This window comes from Passer domesticus, chromosome 4, assembly GCF_036417665.1.
Source record: "Passer domesticus isolate bPasDom1 chromosome 4, bPasDom1.hap1, whole genome shotgun sequence".
NCBI lineage: Eukaryota > Metazoa > Chordata > Aves > Passeriformes > Passeridae > Passer > Passer domesticus.
In genome coordinates this window covers 78417391-78434935 of record NC_087477.1, presented here as the reverse complement: position 1 = coordinate 78434935, position 17545 = coordinate 78417391, and the positions used below count along the sequence as shown (strand labels likewise).

At 47.7% G+C, this 17545-nt stretch overlaps 2 protein-coding genes across 2 annotated transcripts; both read left to right on the top strand.

Annotated features, from left to right (window-relative positions):
- The first annotated feature begins 74 nt into the window (after positions 1–74).
- Positions 75–7131, top strand: LOC135299654 (T-cell surface glycoprotein CD8 alpha chain-like). The gene is made up of 6 exons (XM_064418992.1): positions 75–941; positions 1489–1851; positions 2429–2515; positions 2879–2998; positions 3957–3987; positions 6236–7131. The coding sequence occupies exons 1-6, from the start codon at positions 896–898 to the stop codon at positions 6279–6281; spliced, it is 693 nt and encodes a 230-aa protein (XP_064275062.1). The 5' UTR covers positions 75–895; the 3' UTR covers positions 6282–7131.
- A 759-nt stretch (positions 7132–7890) lies between these two features.
- LOC135299656 (T-cell surface glycoprotein CD8 alpha chain-like) lies at positions 7891–14463 on the top strand. The gene is made up of 4 exons (XM_064418995.1): positions 7891–9758; positions 10341–10703; positions 11288–11377; positions 12457–14463. The coding sequence occupies exons 1-4, from the start codon at positions 9713–9715 to the stop codon at positions 12597–12599; spliced, it is 642 nt and encodes a 213-aa protein (XP_064275065.1). The 5' UTR covers positions 7891–9712; the 3' UTR covers positions 12600–14463.
- The last annotated feature ends 3082 nt before the right edge of the window (positions 14464–17545 follow it).

The following is a 17545-nucleotide window of genomic DNA, read 5'->3' as shown; positions in this document are numbered from 1 at the left end:
TGAAATTGTTGTTACTGTGTGTTTTTAAAGCTCAAGGAAGCATCACCCATCCCCACCTGCCAGTGGTCATCTAGAGGCAGCAGCAAGGGCCATTGAGGCACACAAGGGGGTTTTTTTGGCAGAGAGGAAACACTTGTGGTGAGAGAAGAGAGCCACAAGTTGGTAAAACAAACAAAAAGCAAAGCACATGCTGGACATTGGGAACTCACATGAAGTTTCTGCTCACAGACCACCTGCCCTGCACGAAGAGAATTTGCAATTGCAAAGAATTAAACAAAGAAGAATTAAACAAAGAAGAATTGCAAAGAGAACAATCAAGCACCTGAAGGACCCAGCTGTGTGCCAGCAGCACGTGTGCTTGGAGATAAATGATCTGTGTGTCTATGCCAGGAAACACCTGTGTCTCACTTGCTGGGGAACAAAACTGTGGGCTGTACCATCCACATGAGACCCCTTGAGTGTGCTAAGGAGGAGGTAGAATCCCTGCCAAGAAAAGCAAAGTACAGCCTGCATTGAAAGCATGGGACTCATCCATAACTTCTGCAGAGCTGGAGCTGCTGTGGGTCCCCAGAGGGCTGGGGACAGCAGGCTATGGTGGCTGATCCTACCTCAGCCATGAGCAGCATCACTGGATCTCCAGGGAAGTCATCCAGGAAAAAGCATTGAGGCACCATTAAGAGCTGATAAGGATATATAAACTCTGGAAAACAGACTAATTTCTTCAGGAATCTTTTTTTCCTCCTTACGCCGCAGATGCCGAGCATCACCTCCTTACCCAAGAGGGTCCTGATGACATCACATCCTCCCAAAAGAGTGACACAGCCTCTTAAGCCAAGTGAGAAAAACCATCTCAGCTGCTCTGCACCAGCCCCAAGCACAGACACGCCAGGAGAAGATGGACACGGCTCCTGCCCTGCTCCTGCTGCTCACTCTGGGATTCTGTGAGTATGGACACGGGGCTGTGCAGCCCCTTCACTGGGAGGGGCAAGGAAAACCCTTCCACTGAATCCAAGACATTGGGATAAATAACTAAGGGGGTAAAAAGTGAACCAAAAAGGCTGAATTTGAGGTGTGCTCAGTAAGTTTGGAAGGAATGGTGGTATCACCTCAGCCAGCAAAGGGCAGCTGGAGGGGTGGCTGCAGAAGCACCTAAGCTGGGAAGGGAGATTAATCCAATGAGTGGTTCCAGAGGGGAGGGAGAAGGGTGGAAGAAGTGCAAATGGAGTCACTTCAGAAAAACTGGGAAGGTGTAATGTCCCTGAGAAGGTGCTGGAAGGGCAGCACCCATCATTCAAGCTCAGCTGGCTGATTGCTGAGCACCCTCCATGCACCATCCCAGCAAGGACTCCAAGAAAACCTTCACAGAATCCAGACAGTGAGGACTTCCCTTTCCATTTCTACTTCCAGCCCACAGATAGAGAGGGAGGTTTCCTCAGGGAAGCCTTTGACTCCACCCAAGTGGTTCCAGCAAGGATTTCTCTCCTGCAGGCTGCCCTGGGATTTATGGCCAGTCACTGCAGATAAAGCTCAAGTCTCCCAGGGACATCACCCAGCTCCAGGTGGGACAGAAGCTGGAGCTGGAGTGTCATACTGACAAGAGCCATGGGGCATCCTGGATCCACCAGGACAGGAGTGGGAGCCTTCACTTCATTGTCTTCATCAATCCCTTGTCCCGGGCCACATTTGGGGAGAATCCGAGAACATCACATCGCTTTGAGGCGAGCAAAGACAGCACAATCTATCGGTTGGCAGTGAAATCTTTCACACCACAGGACGAGGGGAGCTATTTCTGCGTGATGAATTTCAACCAAATGCTGCACTTCAGCCCTGGCCTGCGTGCCTTCCTTCCAGGTCAGCAACACCTTCACCCAGCCTCACCCAGCCCTGCCAAAATGCCCAGCACCTCCTGCCCTTGTGCCCTTTGGAACCAGCCATCCCTCCCACAACCCCCATTTCCCTGCTTGCTTGACCAAGGCATCCTGCAACCAACCCACTGCTCCTCCTGCCACAGCCTCCCTGCTTCCCACCTCTCCTCCTGGCACTGCTCCTGCCCAAAGGCAAACATGGTTGGGCATCATCTCCCATCCCCACTTCCCCAGCCCCACCCATGGCTCTGAAGGGAGAGGATTCAAGCAAAATCCACCACCACCCCCTCCTTCCTGAGCACACACAGCTCCCAAAATACCCCCAAGCTCAGGGGGCTCAGGCTCTGTGAGGATGGTGTCAGAAAGTGAGGAACAAGCAGGCTGCAGCTCCCTCTTGGGAGACCCTCCTTGGGGAGTCCCCCTCCAAATTTGGCTCCTGGAAATTCTCCGGGAGCTGAACCAAAGAGCACCTGTGCCCTGGCAGGGGTAAGAGAGCAGAAAGGCAGGAGAGATGTCTTTTATTGTATTTCCCTACATGCTCAATTCATCCATTTCACCTGTAGTCACCACCACAGTGGCACCCAGCACACCAGGACCCACCACCCAGCGTGGCACCACTGAGGACCCCGACCTCACGACTCCAGATCCAGGTAACCTGAATGGAGAGAGGGAGGGAGAAGGGCTGGACTCTGGTCCACTGATACTAGGGGAGATCCTGCAGGCGTTTTGGGAGTGGGAGGGAGAGAGAAGATCCACAGAGCATTTTTAAGGATTAAATTCCAATATTTCGTTCAACCTAAGAAAGGCTAAATATGATATAAAAATTTTGAGCATGCCTGGGCACGCCAGGAATAGGGGAGGGAGAGGAGAGCCTTTGGGGTGGGGCTGCTTTTAGCCTCAGCAGAAAACATGAGAAAACTTTTGCCCACCTATCCTCCCTCGAGTCCCTAGAAAAATGCTGACATCAGAACTGTCTTGAGCATTTGGTGGACATTCCATTTTCTCTTTTCCAGAAGAGGAAAGAATGCAGGAAAATCGGAATTTCTTCTGTCACATCTTCATCTGGGTCCCCTTGGCAGGTGCCCTCCTCCTGCTCCTCATCGCCCTGGTGATCACCATCGTGCTGTGTCAACGTAAGGCTCCCCACAACCCTCTCTAGATCCATCTCTGGCCTGAGCCCACAGCCCTGCCCTCAGGGAGATGGACCTTCTGGCAGTTTTGGGATAATCAGCTGATAACCAGAACACAGGCAATGCAAGACAAGGACCACTGTTAATATCAGTGTCTGTATTTTAATCCTCATCAGCAGGATTAGGATGAAAAAGAATTATCAACTTAGAGTCACACAGCAAAATTATTTATGTTGAAAAAAACTTTCAAGGAAGTAAAATAGATTAGAAAGAGACAGTACTTACTCTACCAACTGTCTTGGCTCATAAATGGGTGTGTCGGAGGTTAAAGTGCCAGGGCCTGAAACATTCTGACCTAACAGAGTAAATATGGTCCAGGAAATGCTGGGAGTAGCATCTCAAGCTCAAACCAGATGAGAAACTTCATTATGGTCAGTGAAAACCCCTTAGCTGCAGTTAATTAATGCACCAATTTCCAAATCCTTCAAGATACATTTTTACCTTAGTCTAAAGTTAATGGCTGGGCATTTTATTTGGCTGAATCTACCCCAAAGTACCAACACAGAGGCTAAAATGGGGAAGAGCGTTGTTACTTTGGGTGCCTGTGATGTGGCGTCACTGCCACTCACCTGCTGCAGAAATTATTGCTGCTGAGGGATGTTCAGCAACGTGCCAAAGGCACTGAAGACAGCAAAGAGAAATCATTTACCCTCAGTATTCCCAGGCTCTCCCTGCTGCTGCTACACACCTCAAAGATTGAGTGAAATATTTAAGTGGATTATTGGGGTAACATGAGATGCAGCACCACTCCCTGGCATGGATTTCCTCAAAAATAGGTTGGGTTTATCTGTTATTAAAGATATCAGCTGCAGGGGAGCATCAGCCCTATCTCACTGGAGTGTTTCTTTCCTGAGCTGTCACTTGGCATCTTTGAACTAAAACATTTTCTCTCTTTTCTTAGAAACCAGAAGACGAAGATGCAGGTGTAAGAGGTGAGTGACAGGGACTGGCACTTTCCTCTTCAACTTGGCAACATCTCACCCTCAAGACATAAAGGAGGCAGGTGCCAAAAAGCAACCTAAAAATTCTTCATCTGATAGAAGATGGTTGGGAGGAGCCTGAGCAATGACTTAAGGCCAAAAACGGAACAGAAGGTTCTCCTGTGCTCTATTTTTGGTTTTGTCTGGGGGTTTTTATCTGTTTGGGCTTTTTGTTTGGTTTTACAGCTATTAAGTCATTCAAATCATTGAGCTCTGACCCAGCAGCAGACACAAAACAGGAGGACAGGAGGTGTTTGTGGCAGCCCAAAAACTTTGTGCATCACCCAGTGCTCATAACCAACCACATTTCTGTGCTTCCAATGCACCATTCCCAACATGAGCCTGGGAGTGACCATGTTTCATCCCTTCCCTCCCCAAACCATTAATTTGATTTCTTTACTGCCTGTTTAGTTGTCCCCATGGTTTACATGTAAGTTCCTGCACCCCAAATTCCCCTCTGCACCATGCAGGACCAGCAGCACCAGGCTTCCTGCCTCTGTTATCCCACCAGGCACTGAGGAACAGCAGCAGAGAGGCTGCTGGAACCTCACAGGGCTCTCCTGAGAAACACCAGTGCAGACAGGAATAGATTGAGGGCTAACCCAGTTTCTAGGGCATACAGGAACCTTTTCTTTATGCTTGCCCTCCTGCCTCCCCAACTCATCCCGGGTGACCAGGAAAACACGATCAGAATGAGAACTGGAATTTCCTGGTTTGGGAGAGGAAATGCTTTTTGCCCACACACATTTTGCTTCTGCAAATGGATCTCCCTGCAGCTGGTTTGCTCACTCCTCCTGCTCTGAAGGGAACCACTTCTGCAAGTTTTGTGCACCCTGGGGCTTGTGGCAAGAAAGACATCAAGAAATCCCCACTACTGCCCAAGGGCAGCCAGGGCTGGGCTAGTGCTTGGAACAGCTGGGTTGCCAAAAAACTTTGGAACAGCATGTTCACACCTCTGGAGCCTCATTCTTTGCCAATCAAAGCATCTTCTAAATCAGATAAATTCCTGTTCCTTGTTATACATCCATGGGTTTTTTAGTACAAGACGTAATTACCATTTTGTTCTCCAAATTCATACAGTCCCTCCCCAACATTAGTAGGAAATGGATCCCTACAATTTTATTTTTCTTTTGAAGGCAGGCTGTATTTTTTTAAACTGTCTGTAAAAGGGAACAGACTGTCATTTTCACAGGGGATATTTAGGGGATATTCACAGGAAAGCACACCCAGTGCTTTCCTGATCCTCGTCTGCCTTTCCAGGGGAGAAATGATAAGGAAGAGCTCTTCATGCAGCCTTGTTTAGGAGAATGTTTGCATTTTTCCCGTATCTCAACCCTGTTGCCAGCTCTGTGCAAGGATGTTCTGTCTCTGTGGGGAGAAAAACACCCTGCAGAGCTCTCCCACTTTGCCCTGATGCAGTGGAGACTCGGGAAATCATCTCCTCAAGGATGGCTCTCATTCAGCAGCCCTAAACTTGACAGAGCTCTGGTTTTAGCTATTGTACCATATTTCAGTTTTGATTTAGAGAGGAAATTCCTGCTGCTCTGAGCAGCTCCTGTTCAGTGAAAGGAAGCTCTGTGGAAGTTAACAGTGCAATTCACTCCCTTACAAAGCACCCCAGGATCTGGCCTGCCATCCTTGCTGGCAGCAGAAGGATTCATTTTCCACCACCAATTAATCTTCCCTGAAAAGGGGTGCCAAATCCCCAACTCATTAGATCAGCATAAAACTCTCAGTTGATGGAGAGCAGTCATTTCTGTAATGTTAGGTGCACATTGGCTATTTGGAAAGCCTCCTTTCAAATGTCTCTGCAGGCAACATGTTCCAAAAAGAAAAAAATATCTCTGAAATTATAACACCCTGTTTAACTCAAAAAAACCCCTACAAACCCTTAGGTCTTCCTTCTTCATTCTTTTCTGAATGTAGAGAAAGGCTAAACGAGAGGATGTGAGTGTGCAGAAGTAAAAAAAAAAACACTTTATTTTTAAATTATTATAAGAATTGTGTATCTTGAGAATATCCTTCTGTTATCTCTCACTGCTTGAAATGGAGACAGAACTTTCACTTGCACAAAGAGGATTTAGGAACAATTTGCAGCCTCCTCTTGGAGGTCCCTGGCTGCAGCTCAAGGCTCAAAGAGCCTTAATTGCCTTCTTGCTCCTCTCCCATGTGAGTAAACCAAACCCTCTTCTCTCTGCAGACCTGCAAACGGGAAGCCCCCCACGAAACCCAGGACACCAAACTAACACAGATCAGCATCTGCTCCTCCTGGCTTCTGGATCTTCTCCTGGGAGCTGTCAGCACAGAAATCCATCTCCTGCATTATCCACAAGGCCAGTGCACCTCAGCCACTCTGCCCTGACGGGTTTGAGGAGACGAGAGGGAGCACAGACACACGGACAGGGAGCAGCAGTTCCCTGGGAGCTGCAGGGTAAAGCACAGCTCCTTCCAAACCCTGAGCTCCTCTCAAAGGCCACCTCTGCTCCCAGGGACAGGGCTCAGGCACTAGAGCCAGGCCAGTGCTGATGCTGACACACCTCCGTGAGATGCTGGTGAGAAATGAGGACATGAGCTGGACCTTTGCTCAAGGCTCTGAGTGATTTCCTCCCAAAATGCAGCCAGAGGTGGAATTTGCTACACAAAGCCTTAGAAATAATTATCCTCACTCAACACATCTTCTTGTGGTGCCTCTCTCCTAGGGCTTTTATTGTTTCTTGTAATGGAATACAAGACTGCATTGAGAAGCTGAATATGGATTAATTGTCTTACTTTTGAGGTTTTTACAGTCCTGGGGGCTAAGGTTCACTGCTCCACTCACACTATCCTTGTTCTGCTGCTACCCCTGATCTACCTATTTCTGCAGGAGTTTGGCCTAAGTAAAGAAAGTGGGATTTGCTTTTTTTCTGAGGGAAATGCCTGAGTAATTAAAAAAAAAATTGTTTTTGTTAAGCGGGATGTTTAACATGTTGATATTCTGGGGACATGTTATGGACTACTGTAAGTTCTGTTTTTTCAGATCTGTATTTCATGTAAATATTTCCTTAGTATACTTGCAATTTAAGAACTGAGATATAAAATAAAATTATTCTAATCATATTCATGATCATTATTTCTTTTTTTCTTTGGTTCCTAGTCTCAGAAAAGCTAAAATCCTTCAGGAAGATAATAAACAAGGGGTTGAAAAAGTCTTGGGAAAGGGAAAAGCCTGTGATTAATACATAATCCTGAGCATTAGGGTGCAGACTTCAGCTTCCAGCTTACCGCAGCCTAAAATCATCTAAAGGTATCTTCCCAGGGATTTGCTGATGGGCCCAGTAACACTCCCACATCCCAGAAACTGCCGAGAAGGTGCCTGAGATAAAGAGTCTGCGGGTACTCTGCAATCTTGTCACAGGGCTGATAAAAACCTGGCCAAAAAAAGAGTGGAAGAAGCCCTTTGATAGTCTCCTGCTCTGTAAACAAGATGGGAAGGAGAGAAAATAAAAGAAAAACAAAGTTCTTCCAAACTGACATGTTTGTAAGAATTAAAAAAAAAATAAAAAGAAAAAATTCAGGACTAGATAAGCGTATCTAAACAATAGCAAGCAAATACTGAATGGCAACTCCACAGAACTACACACACTATGAAGATAAAAACAACAGAAAAGCCCCAACATTGAGGCTGTGAGATCAACTTAATTTCTTATTGAATTAGTGTGAGCTAAAAATTTTCACTTAAAAAGCTATAACTCAAAGTGTTTCTGCCAAAAAGCTCTAGGTCTTGGCTCATTTTCTCATATCCACTTTTTCACATTACACATCACACCGTGCTCCTGCAGCCCAGGCAGAAGGGCACTGAGCTCCTGCTCTGGTACTGACCCCACACCCACAGCCTCTTCCAACAGATGAAGAAATACAAGCAGGATCTGTTTGCTCTGGGAATTTTTATTTGTTTCAGAGGGGTTGTTTGTTATTTCAGAACACACCTGATCACTTCTAAGCCCAGTGCCAAACACGGGAGGCTCTGGGATGGCTCCTGCCTCCCTCAACACATCTGCACACTGATCCTGCATCCCACACTCTGCAGGGCACAGCTCACACAGCACCAGTGACCCTCACACACCCCAGCAGCAGCTTTCCCCACACCAACACATTTTGATGCCCAGTGATATAAACACAGTTCCTAAACCACTTTCCATAACTCAGCTGTCGGTAGCAGCACAAACAGCAGAACCTGTGTTCTGACAGAGCCAGGAATCAAGAGGCTTCTTGGCAAAGGGTTAGTAAAAAAGGGAAGAAATTAAACAAAAAAATCCAACAGAGAAAGATAATCAACAGGAAAGCCTGTGTGTGCAAAGCTCCAGGAAATATCAGCCAGTACCAGTGGTGACCCAGAGGCAGCAGCAAGAGCCACTTGAGCACACAGTGGGCTTGGGGCAGGACGGAAGGAAGCCATGGTGAGACAAAAGAACCACAAGCAGATAAAACAAAAGAAGAAGCACATCACAAATTCTGGACTATAAACTAATTTCTTCAGAAATCCTTTTTTCCTCAACGTTTTGTCACAGAGGCCAAGCATTGTCACTTTACCCAAGAGGGTCCTGATGACATCACATCCCCCCCAAAGAGTGGCACAGCCTCCCAAGCCAAGTGACAAAGATCATCTCAGCTGTGCTGCACTGTCCCCAAGGACAGACACTCCAAGAGAAGATGGCTGGGTCATCTCATGCTCTGAGTAGCAGCCCCAACAGCAACTGCATCAAACTCAGCAGCACCTGGCTTCTGACAGACAAGGAAAAACAGAGCTTCTTTGCAGAGGTGTAATTAAAAAAAAAACCAAACTCACACAGAAAAGCAATTAACAAGAAAGTCCAGAAGAAAGAACTCAATCAAACACCAGCCCACCCCCTTGCACTTGGCTGAAATGATTCTTTCTATGCATGCAAAGGGCCAGGAAGCATCACCCATCCCCATGTGCAAGTGGTCACCTGGTGGCAGCAGCAAGAGCCCTCTCTGGTGAACCATAAAAGGGTTTTGAAGAGCATAAGACCCTGTGGTTAAAGAAGAGAACCACGAGTTTTAAAAACAAAGAAAAGGAAAAACACTCCCTAGTGCGAGGGGCAGTCTCAACAGGTTCCAGTTCCTAAACCAACTACCTTTCATGAAAAGGCTTTTGCTGAGCAATAGCAAAGAAGAACTGAACAACGTGCAATGACAACAATAGAGCAGTACCCATCTGTGTGCCAGAAATCTGTGCTTGGAGATAGACAACACACATGGATCTACACCAGGAACACCTGTGTCACTGTGGGCTCTGCCATGCACACGGGGCTGCATGAATGTGCTCAAGAGGAGGCAGGATCCCCAGGAAAAGCATTCTAGGGTCTGCACCAAAGCATGGGGCTGTTCTGTCTCCTGCACAGAAGCTGTGGGAAGGGAACAGCAGGCTGTGGTGGCTGATCCCACCTCAGCCATGAGCATCACTCTGGATCTCTAGCAAAGTCATCCAGAAAAAATCTTCTAAGAAACGATGAGGATAAAGGGACCCAGATTCGGAACTTGAACTGAATTCATCCTGGTGTTAGGGTCCTGATGACATCACATCCTCCCAAAAGAGTGACACAGCCTCCCAAGCCAAGTGAGAAAAACCATCTCAGTTGCCCTGCACCAGCCCTGAGCACAGACACGCCAGGAGAAGATGGACACGGCTCCTGCCCTGCTCCTGCTGCTCACTCTGGGATTCTGTGAGTATGGACACGGGGCTGTGCAGCCCCTTCACTGGGAGGGGCAAGGAAAACCCTTCCACTGAATCCAAGACATAGGATTAACTAGTTAAAGGAAGGAAAAAATCAGACCAAAACTGTTGACCTTGAGGTGTGCTCAGTAATTGTGGGGGGAGAGGCAGAACCACCTCAGCCAGCAAAGGGCAGCTGGAGAGGTGGCTGCAGCACCACCTGAGCTGGGAAGGGAGATTGATCCAATGAGTGGTTTCAGAGGGGCGGAAGGGTGGAAAAAAAGATGTTTAAAAGTTAGTGTTTACAGGGAGCTTATACTGGTTATTACTTCAGAGAAGCTGGGAAGGTGTAACATCCCGGAGAAGGTGCTGGAAGGGCAGCACCCATCATTCAAGCTCAGCTGGCTGATTGCTGAGCACCCTCCATGCACCATCCCAGCAAGGACTCCAACAAAACCTTCACAGCATCCAGACAGTGAGGACTTCCCTTTCCATTTCTACTACCACACCATAGAAAGGGAGGGAGGGAGGTTTCCTCAGAGAACCCTTTGACTCCACCCAAGTGGTCCCAGCAAGGATTTCTCTCCTGCAGGCTGCCCTGGGATTTATGGCCAGTCACTGCAGATAAAGCTCAGGTATCCCAAGGACATCACCCAGCTCCGCGTGGGACAGAAGCTGGAGCTGGAGTGTCACACTGACAAGAGCCATGGGGCATCCTGGATCCACCAGGACAGGAGTGGGACCCTTCACTTCATTGTCTTCATCAATGCCTTGTCCCGGGCCACATTTGGGGAGAATCGGAGAACATCACCACGCTTTGAGGCGAGCAAAGGCAGCACAATCTATCGGTTGGCAGTGAAATCTTTCACACCACAGGACGAGGGGAGCTATTTCTGCGTGATGAATTTCAACCAAATGCTGCACTTCAGCTCTGGCCTGCGTGCCTTCCTTCCAGGTCAGCAATACCTTCACCCAGCCTCACCCAGCCCTGCCAAAATGCCCAGCACCTCCTGCCCTTGTGCCCTTTGGAACCAGCCATCCCTCCCACAAACCCCATTTCCCTGCTTGCTTGACCAAGGCATCCTGCAACCAACCCACTGTTCCTCCTGCCACAGCCTCCCTGCTTCCCACCTCTCCTCCTGGCACTGCTCCTGCCCAAAGGCAAACATGCTTGGGCATCATCTCCCATCCCCATTTCCCCACCAATGCCTCTGAAGCGAGAGGATTCAAGCAAAGTCCACCACCACCTCCTCCTTCCTCAGCACACACAGCTTCCAAAATACCCCCAAGCTCAGGGGGCTCAGGCTTTGTGAGGATGGTGTCAGAAAGTGAGAAACAAGCAGGCTGCAGCTCCCTCTTGGCTCTTGGGACACCCTCCTTGGGGAGACTCCATCCAAAATGGGGTCTATGAAGCTCCCCCAGAGCTGAGGCCTTTGCTGTGCCCAGGATCAGCCGTGCCCAGGCAGGAGAGCAGAAAGGCAGGAGAGATGTCTTTTATTGTATTTCCCTACGTGCTCAATTCATCCTTTTCACTTATAGCCACCACCATAGTGGCACCCAGCACACCAGGACCCACCATCCAGTGTGACACCACTGAAATGGACTCCGACCTGAAGACACCAGATCCAGGTAGCCTGGATGCAGGGAGGGAGAGGGGAGGAGACCCTTGTCCACTGATACCAAGAGGGATCCTACAGATATTTTAGGATGGGGGGAGAGTGAAAATCCATACAGCTTTAGCAGAGTTGGAAGGATTAAATTCCATCATTTCATCCCTCATAGGAAAGGCTAAATAAGATGTAAAAAGCATGAGCATATCCCATGCCTGGGGACACCAGGAACTGGGGGAGGGAAAAGACTGGGCCTCAGGGCCCAGGTCTGCTTTTAATCTCATCAAAGAACACATGAAAACTTTTAGCCATGTATCCCCAGGGAAATGCTGACAGCAGTAGAACATCACTGCAGGCCTGGGGAAGCTCTGTGCATAGGGCACACCAGGGGAAGCTCTGTGCCTCAGGGATACCCAGCAGTGCCAGGGGAAGCTCTGTGCCTGAGGCAGACCAGGGGAAGCTCTGTGCCTCAGGCACACCCAGCACTGCCAGGGGAAGCTCTGTGCCACAGGCACACCCAGCAGTGCCAGGGGAAGCTCTGTGCCTCAGGCACACCCAGCAGGGCCAGGGGAAGCTCTGTGCCTCAGGCACACCCAGCAGTGCCAGGGGAAGCTCTGTGCCTCAGGCACACCCAGCAGTGCCAGGGGAAGCTCTGTGCCTGAGGCAGACCAGGGGAAGCTCTGTGCCTCAGGCACACCCAGCACTGCCAGGGGAAGCTCTGTGCCACAGGCACACCCAGCAGTGCCAGGGGAAGCTCTGTGCCTCAGGCACACTGGGCAGTGCCAGGGGAAGCTCTGTGCCTCAGGGACACCCAGCACTGCCAGGGGAAGCTCTGTGCCTCAGGGACACCCAGCACTGCCAGGGGAAGCTCTGTGCCTCAGGCACACTGGGCAGTGCCAGGGGAAGCTCTGTGCCTCAGGCACACCCAGCAGTGCCAGGGGAAGCTCTGTGCCACAGGGATACCCAGCAGTGCCAGGGGAAGCTCTGTGCCTCAGGCACACCCAGCAGGGCCCTGGGCAGCCCCCTTGGCTCCACCAGAGCTGGCTGTAACACCAGCAGTGAGCACCTGTGGACCTTCCCTCTTCTCTATTCCTGCAGACAGCAGAGTGCACAAAGACCTGGATTCCTTCTGTCTTGTCTTCCTCTGGCTCCCCTTGGCAGGCCTCTGTCTCCTGCTCCTCCAGCTCCTGGCCACCACCATCGTGCTGCGTCAACTTAAGGTTGCATCTCGCCCCCTCTAGGTGCACCCCTGGCCTGAAACCACAGCCCTGCCCCTGAGAATGTGCTGGCTGCTTTGGGAGGCATGGGAAAACCAGGACACAGGGCAGGAGAAGGATCCCTGTTTCAGTCACTGCCTGGACATCTTCCAACAAATCATCCTGACACTTCCTGAGTGCCTGTCCCATCCCACTCCAAGTCTTTCCGATGATTTTGTACAGAGGAGGTGCAATGATCTGATTGCAGCATCAGGGGTTCTTTCCCAACAAAAGGCCATGTGTTTTGCATGGGAAGCATTGCCTTGAAAATATTTTTCTCTATTCAATGTAATCGAATGTGACATGTGACACACACCAAAATTAAATGTATGAACATTGAACAGAAAGCTGTTCAGAAAACTGAGCAAAAGCATTCTTCTGCATTGCAATCCCTGTAAACTTTGTTAGTCTTCCAAATTAAATTGCTACGTCCTGACCCAGAGATTAATTATTTATTGTCTGTTCTACTGCTTGGGAGCCTACAGGGGACAGTCCTGCAGGGAGAAACAGGACATGAGTATTTAAATTCAAAAAAGCATTTCAGTAAGACAAACACATGTACAACAATGTCCTTGCTACTGCACGGAATGCTAACATAGGATAAACAGAGAAAAATAAAACCCCAAGCAATAAAAAATATATATTTGGGCATTAATACCTGACATTACTAATAGCAATGCTCCACCATGCAGTGCTGCACCAAGACCCCAGTCCTGAAGCAATATTGATCCAGGCAAGATTGATGCAGTGAAGAACTGGGAGTAGGAAATCTTTGGGTTTGGGTTTTTTTGTCATTTCGTCAGGTTTGCTTGTTGGTGCTTTTTCTGCAGTCTTGCATTTGCACAGGAAATCAACCTCTAATAAAAAATTACAATGCTGACAGTGGTAATTACCCCCTGAACACAGCTCCAAATCCACTGCACAGTGAAATCTTCTCATTTTTGACCTCCAGTAGCACTGTAACAGATATCATGAGTTAGCATAAGCCTGTCAGGGAAGGGAGTTGAAAAGCAAATCCAGCTCTCCACCTGTGGATTTTCAGTGAGGTCCTACATGTTTGTGGACTGTTGTCCATCCCAAAATACCCAGGGGGTAAAACTTGTCCTTCTGTCTCTTACACAAGATTTTCTATCACTGAGACCCTTAAATTTTAGTATGTTTTACAAATACACCCAATACACTGCACTGAACTGCTCTGACTCCACCTTGGCTGCAAAAGCAGCACAATCCTCTCTGCAGCTGAGAGGAGCAGAACAGCTTGGGGTGAGCACCAAAACAAACCCTTTTGTAGTCACTGCCCCAAATTCTCACTGAATCCCCCAAAAATGACCGACTTTACCACAGAAGCCTCCAGCAGAGGCAGTGACCCAGCACAGCTCTCCAAAGCAACACTGACTTTCCTTTGCCAGCTCTTCCTCCCACACAGTCCCTTGATCAGTTCCAGCTCAGCTGCACCCAGCACTGCAGCCTGCATTTAAAAGAGCCTGTAAAGTTTTCCACCAACAGGTAGAGCTGAGGAGCAATATTCACTATAATCCACTTACAATCTGGATTTTCTTTAGAAGACTTTGCACCCCTACTAAAAAGGTATCTCAGTAGAAGGCAAAACCAAAACATCTTTTGCACTAGAACGCTAAGAAGCAATTGCAAATATCAGTGCAGCAGTGAGAAGGGAAAGTTCCAAGAGCAACTCCAGCCCTGCATGCACACACCTCTAGCAAATCATGCAAGTTCAGGGCAAAGTGGCAGGTTTGTGGTTGAGTGGCAGTGTCTGGCAAGCAGCCTGGACTGCTGCTTGCACTAATACAAAGAGGAGGACAGGCTGAGCTGGAGTGCAGAGGTGCAGCTCAAGGGTGCTGCTTGTTTGTACATGCAGGGAGCTGCTGTTGGACAGGCCCTGCAGATCTGACTGATCCAGCACATGGAAGAGGCTCCAGTTCCAGTAAGCTGGCTGAGCAGGGTGCAGGCTGGAAGCTGTCAAAGGCTGACACAAGGCAAACTGGAGTCTGGCATGGAGAATGACATTCAAAGAGGAGCAGAAGGAATGCATTTGTTCAGAGGTCAAGGCTACCTAATTGCACACTTGCTCCAAACTAATAAGGGAGTAGCTCATAACTCAGGATCTGATGGGCTAAAGACAAACAAGCCAGGAGTTAACACTTCATGGTGGGGAGAGCAAGAGCTGTTACACAATTTAAGCATAACCAACTAATAAAGGAAAAAAAAGAGTACAAAATGGTTGCTGAAAAAGCCTGCGAAGATGAGGAAGGCATCAGATGCCCCCAAAACACAGAGCATCCAGAATTTGTTGACAGACCCCTGCTTTTACAGCATACAGAGCTTCACTTATTCAGTGAACTTTTCTGAGTGAGAAAGGATTCTGATAAATAAATTCCAGATATATAATACAGCCAAGATTACCCCACCAGAGCCAGTAACTGGACTGGTCAGTTGAAGTCCAAAAGCTTTGTCTGTGCAAGTATTTACAGATAACCTGTCACAGGGAAGTAACCTAAGCTCCTCCCAGACTCCTCAGACTAATTTTGTGGTGCTTTTTGTGCAAGTGCTTGGAAGCCACCACCAAAACCATGCCCTTGCTGCTGCTTCTGCAGCATTCAACACAGAAAAGCAAATTAAGGCAGGGGAAAAAGTACAGAAATCTCTGGAACAGTAAATAGGCAGTGAAACACAACCTTCCTGTAAGTAGGTTTCTTCCTTCTGATTCATCTGACATCAAAACATGCAGGGTCAGCACAATCTATCCATCATCAGATTCCCATCCTGAGCTGTGCTGAATAAATTGAATACATGTAGATTTTTGTCATGGGAGATCAACCACATCTGTTTGTGTTCCACATTCCTGGAAACCTCCCACATAACTTAGAAACCTTGGAAAATAGTGGATTTGCTGTCAGTTCTGAGGGGAAAGAATGGTCATTCAAAATAGCTACATGCATGTATTTCTTTCCTCTCCCCACAGGCAAATGTCTCATGGATGATGCTCAAGACTTGAACTGAAACATTATTTGCACTTTCCCCATCCCTTTTTCTCCAGCCAAAGGAAAAGTCCTAGCCATAACCTGACACTTAGTAAGAAGAAAGAAACCAACAGCAGTGTGACCAGGTCAGAAAATAAACACCAGGCAGAGGAAATGCAGGAGAAAAGGGGATCTCCTTTCAAAGGTCAAACTCAGGGAAGGTTTGCTCACTGCAGCCCAGGTGACAGCACCCACCAGTCTTTGTTCCAGTCTGCACTGCTCTTTTAAAACACCCTCCAGAAAGTGAAAAGTTCTGAGGTGGAACAGGAACTGGACAACACTTCAGGGCTTTTGCATTTGAATACACAGATACAGCTGTCCTATAAAAATTAGTACAGGTTAGTGTGATCTGAAACCCCTGTTCCTGCAAACAGACCCAGCAGGACTCAGTAAGAGCTTACAGGAGGCTGTGAACAGCTCCAGTCCTGTATTCCTCTACAGGACTGCTAATGCAAACTTGAAGTCATGAAGAGAGATTAAGTCACTCTCATCTATGTACATTTTTGTAAACCACTCCTCCTTTTTACATATTAAGGCTTGAATTAAATTCAGAGTAGGGATGTAACACCACATTACAGCTTTACTCACTGCAAATCATTGCTGCCAGACTCTTTTTTTTTAGACTTCATTTCAAAAGCTTTTTTCCCTACACTTCAGTCTCTTACTCACAAAAGGAAAGGAGCAAGGGTTGGAATGGATTAAGGACCACGTTATCCCTCCCTGCCCAAGAGACACATCAACCTCTGAAGTGATAAGCACAGAAAGAAAAACTGTACCTTGCAGCAGGCAAACAAACCTTGCAAGGAAAATCTAACCCAAACTTACTGCCTTTACCTTGGCAAGCTGGCTCTGAGTGATAGGTAACTTCAACCTTGAATTTTAGCAGTAGCCATCCTGTAAAGTGTCAAGAACAAAGATTCAAAGCAACAGGATGGAGACAGGTCTAAGCTAACAGAGATCAGAAGCTCTGACTCATTACTGGGAACACACAGCTTCCACTTCAGCTTCCCCACAGGAGGAGACTGAAATCAATGTTTCCATAGAGGAACACTGCTTTTAGGAGGGAGGATTGTTAGTTCATCCATGCCTAGTTGCAATGTGCAGTGCTGAGGTCACAGCAGGAAAAGACTTAATTAAAAAATACTTCAGAGAGCAGACGAACATCCAGAGTACTAACAGGAGGTGAGAACATGAACTTTGTGTAAATGACAACCAAAAATGAACAATACCTGTGAAGTTGAAAAAGGCTATGTGCCACTTTCCTTTCCTACTCTTTTGAAGTTTTGATAATTCTTTATAACACAAGTCAGGCCTGAAACACCACAAGAACACATCACAATACATTTCCTATTTAAGGCATTTGCAAAAATTAAAATCCAAGTCTATTAACAGACACTGAACTGACACTACAAACAAGCTGCTGCTATAAAAATCAAGTTTATAAACATCCATTACTTTCAAAGCACCCATAAGCTAAACTTTATATAAGCATGGTCAAAAAATTCTTGACTTGATGCCCATCCACATGCTAACGGGTGCACTCGCTCAGGGCTGCTGCTCTGACAGCTTGCAAAGGGGAGGAGCACCAGCTGCCAGCCCAGCACAGCCCAAGGGGTGCCAGGCTGATCTGGATACAGATCCAAACACTCTGAGTGTCTTCACTCCCATCCTGCAGCACTGAAAGGCACCTGGGACACACAGGGCTACTTCAGGGACTAGTCCTAGGCTTCACAATCTGGTCCAAAAATGAAATGGAGACACATCACAGGTACCACCGTAGCCTTAAAATCAAATACTTTTTTTACTGTGGATAGTCCCATCCCACTAGGGACAATGCACACCTACCAGATGCCAACTTTTAAGTATGGAAACCACAGAGTTTTATTCACTTTT

Coding starts and splice junctions, on each gene's coding strand:
- LOC135299654 (XM_064418992.1), top strand. CDS start 896: ATGGACACGGCTCCTGCCCTGCTCCTGCTGCTCACTCTGGGATTCT. Junction 2,516..2,878: donor CCTCACGACTCCAGATCCAG/GTAACCTGAATG, acceptor TCTCTTTTCCAG/AAGAGGAAAGAATGCAGGAA. Junction 2,999..3,956: donor CACCATCGTGCTGTGTCAAC/GTAAGGCTCCCC, acceptor CTCTTTTCTTAG/AAACCAGAAGACGAAGATGC.
- LOC135299656 (XM_064418995.1), top strand. CDS start 9,713: ATGGACACGGCTCCTGCCCTGCTCCTGCTGCTCACTCTGGGATTCT. Junction 9,759..10,340: donor GCTGCTCACTCTGGGATTCT/GTGAGTATGGAC, acceptor TCTCTCCTGCAG/GCTGCCCTGGGATTTATGGC. Junction 10,704..11,287: donor CCTGCGTGCCTTCCTTCCAG/GTCAGCAATACC, acceptor TTTCACTTATAG/CCACCACCATAGTGGCACCC.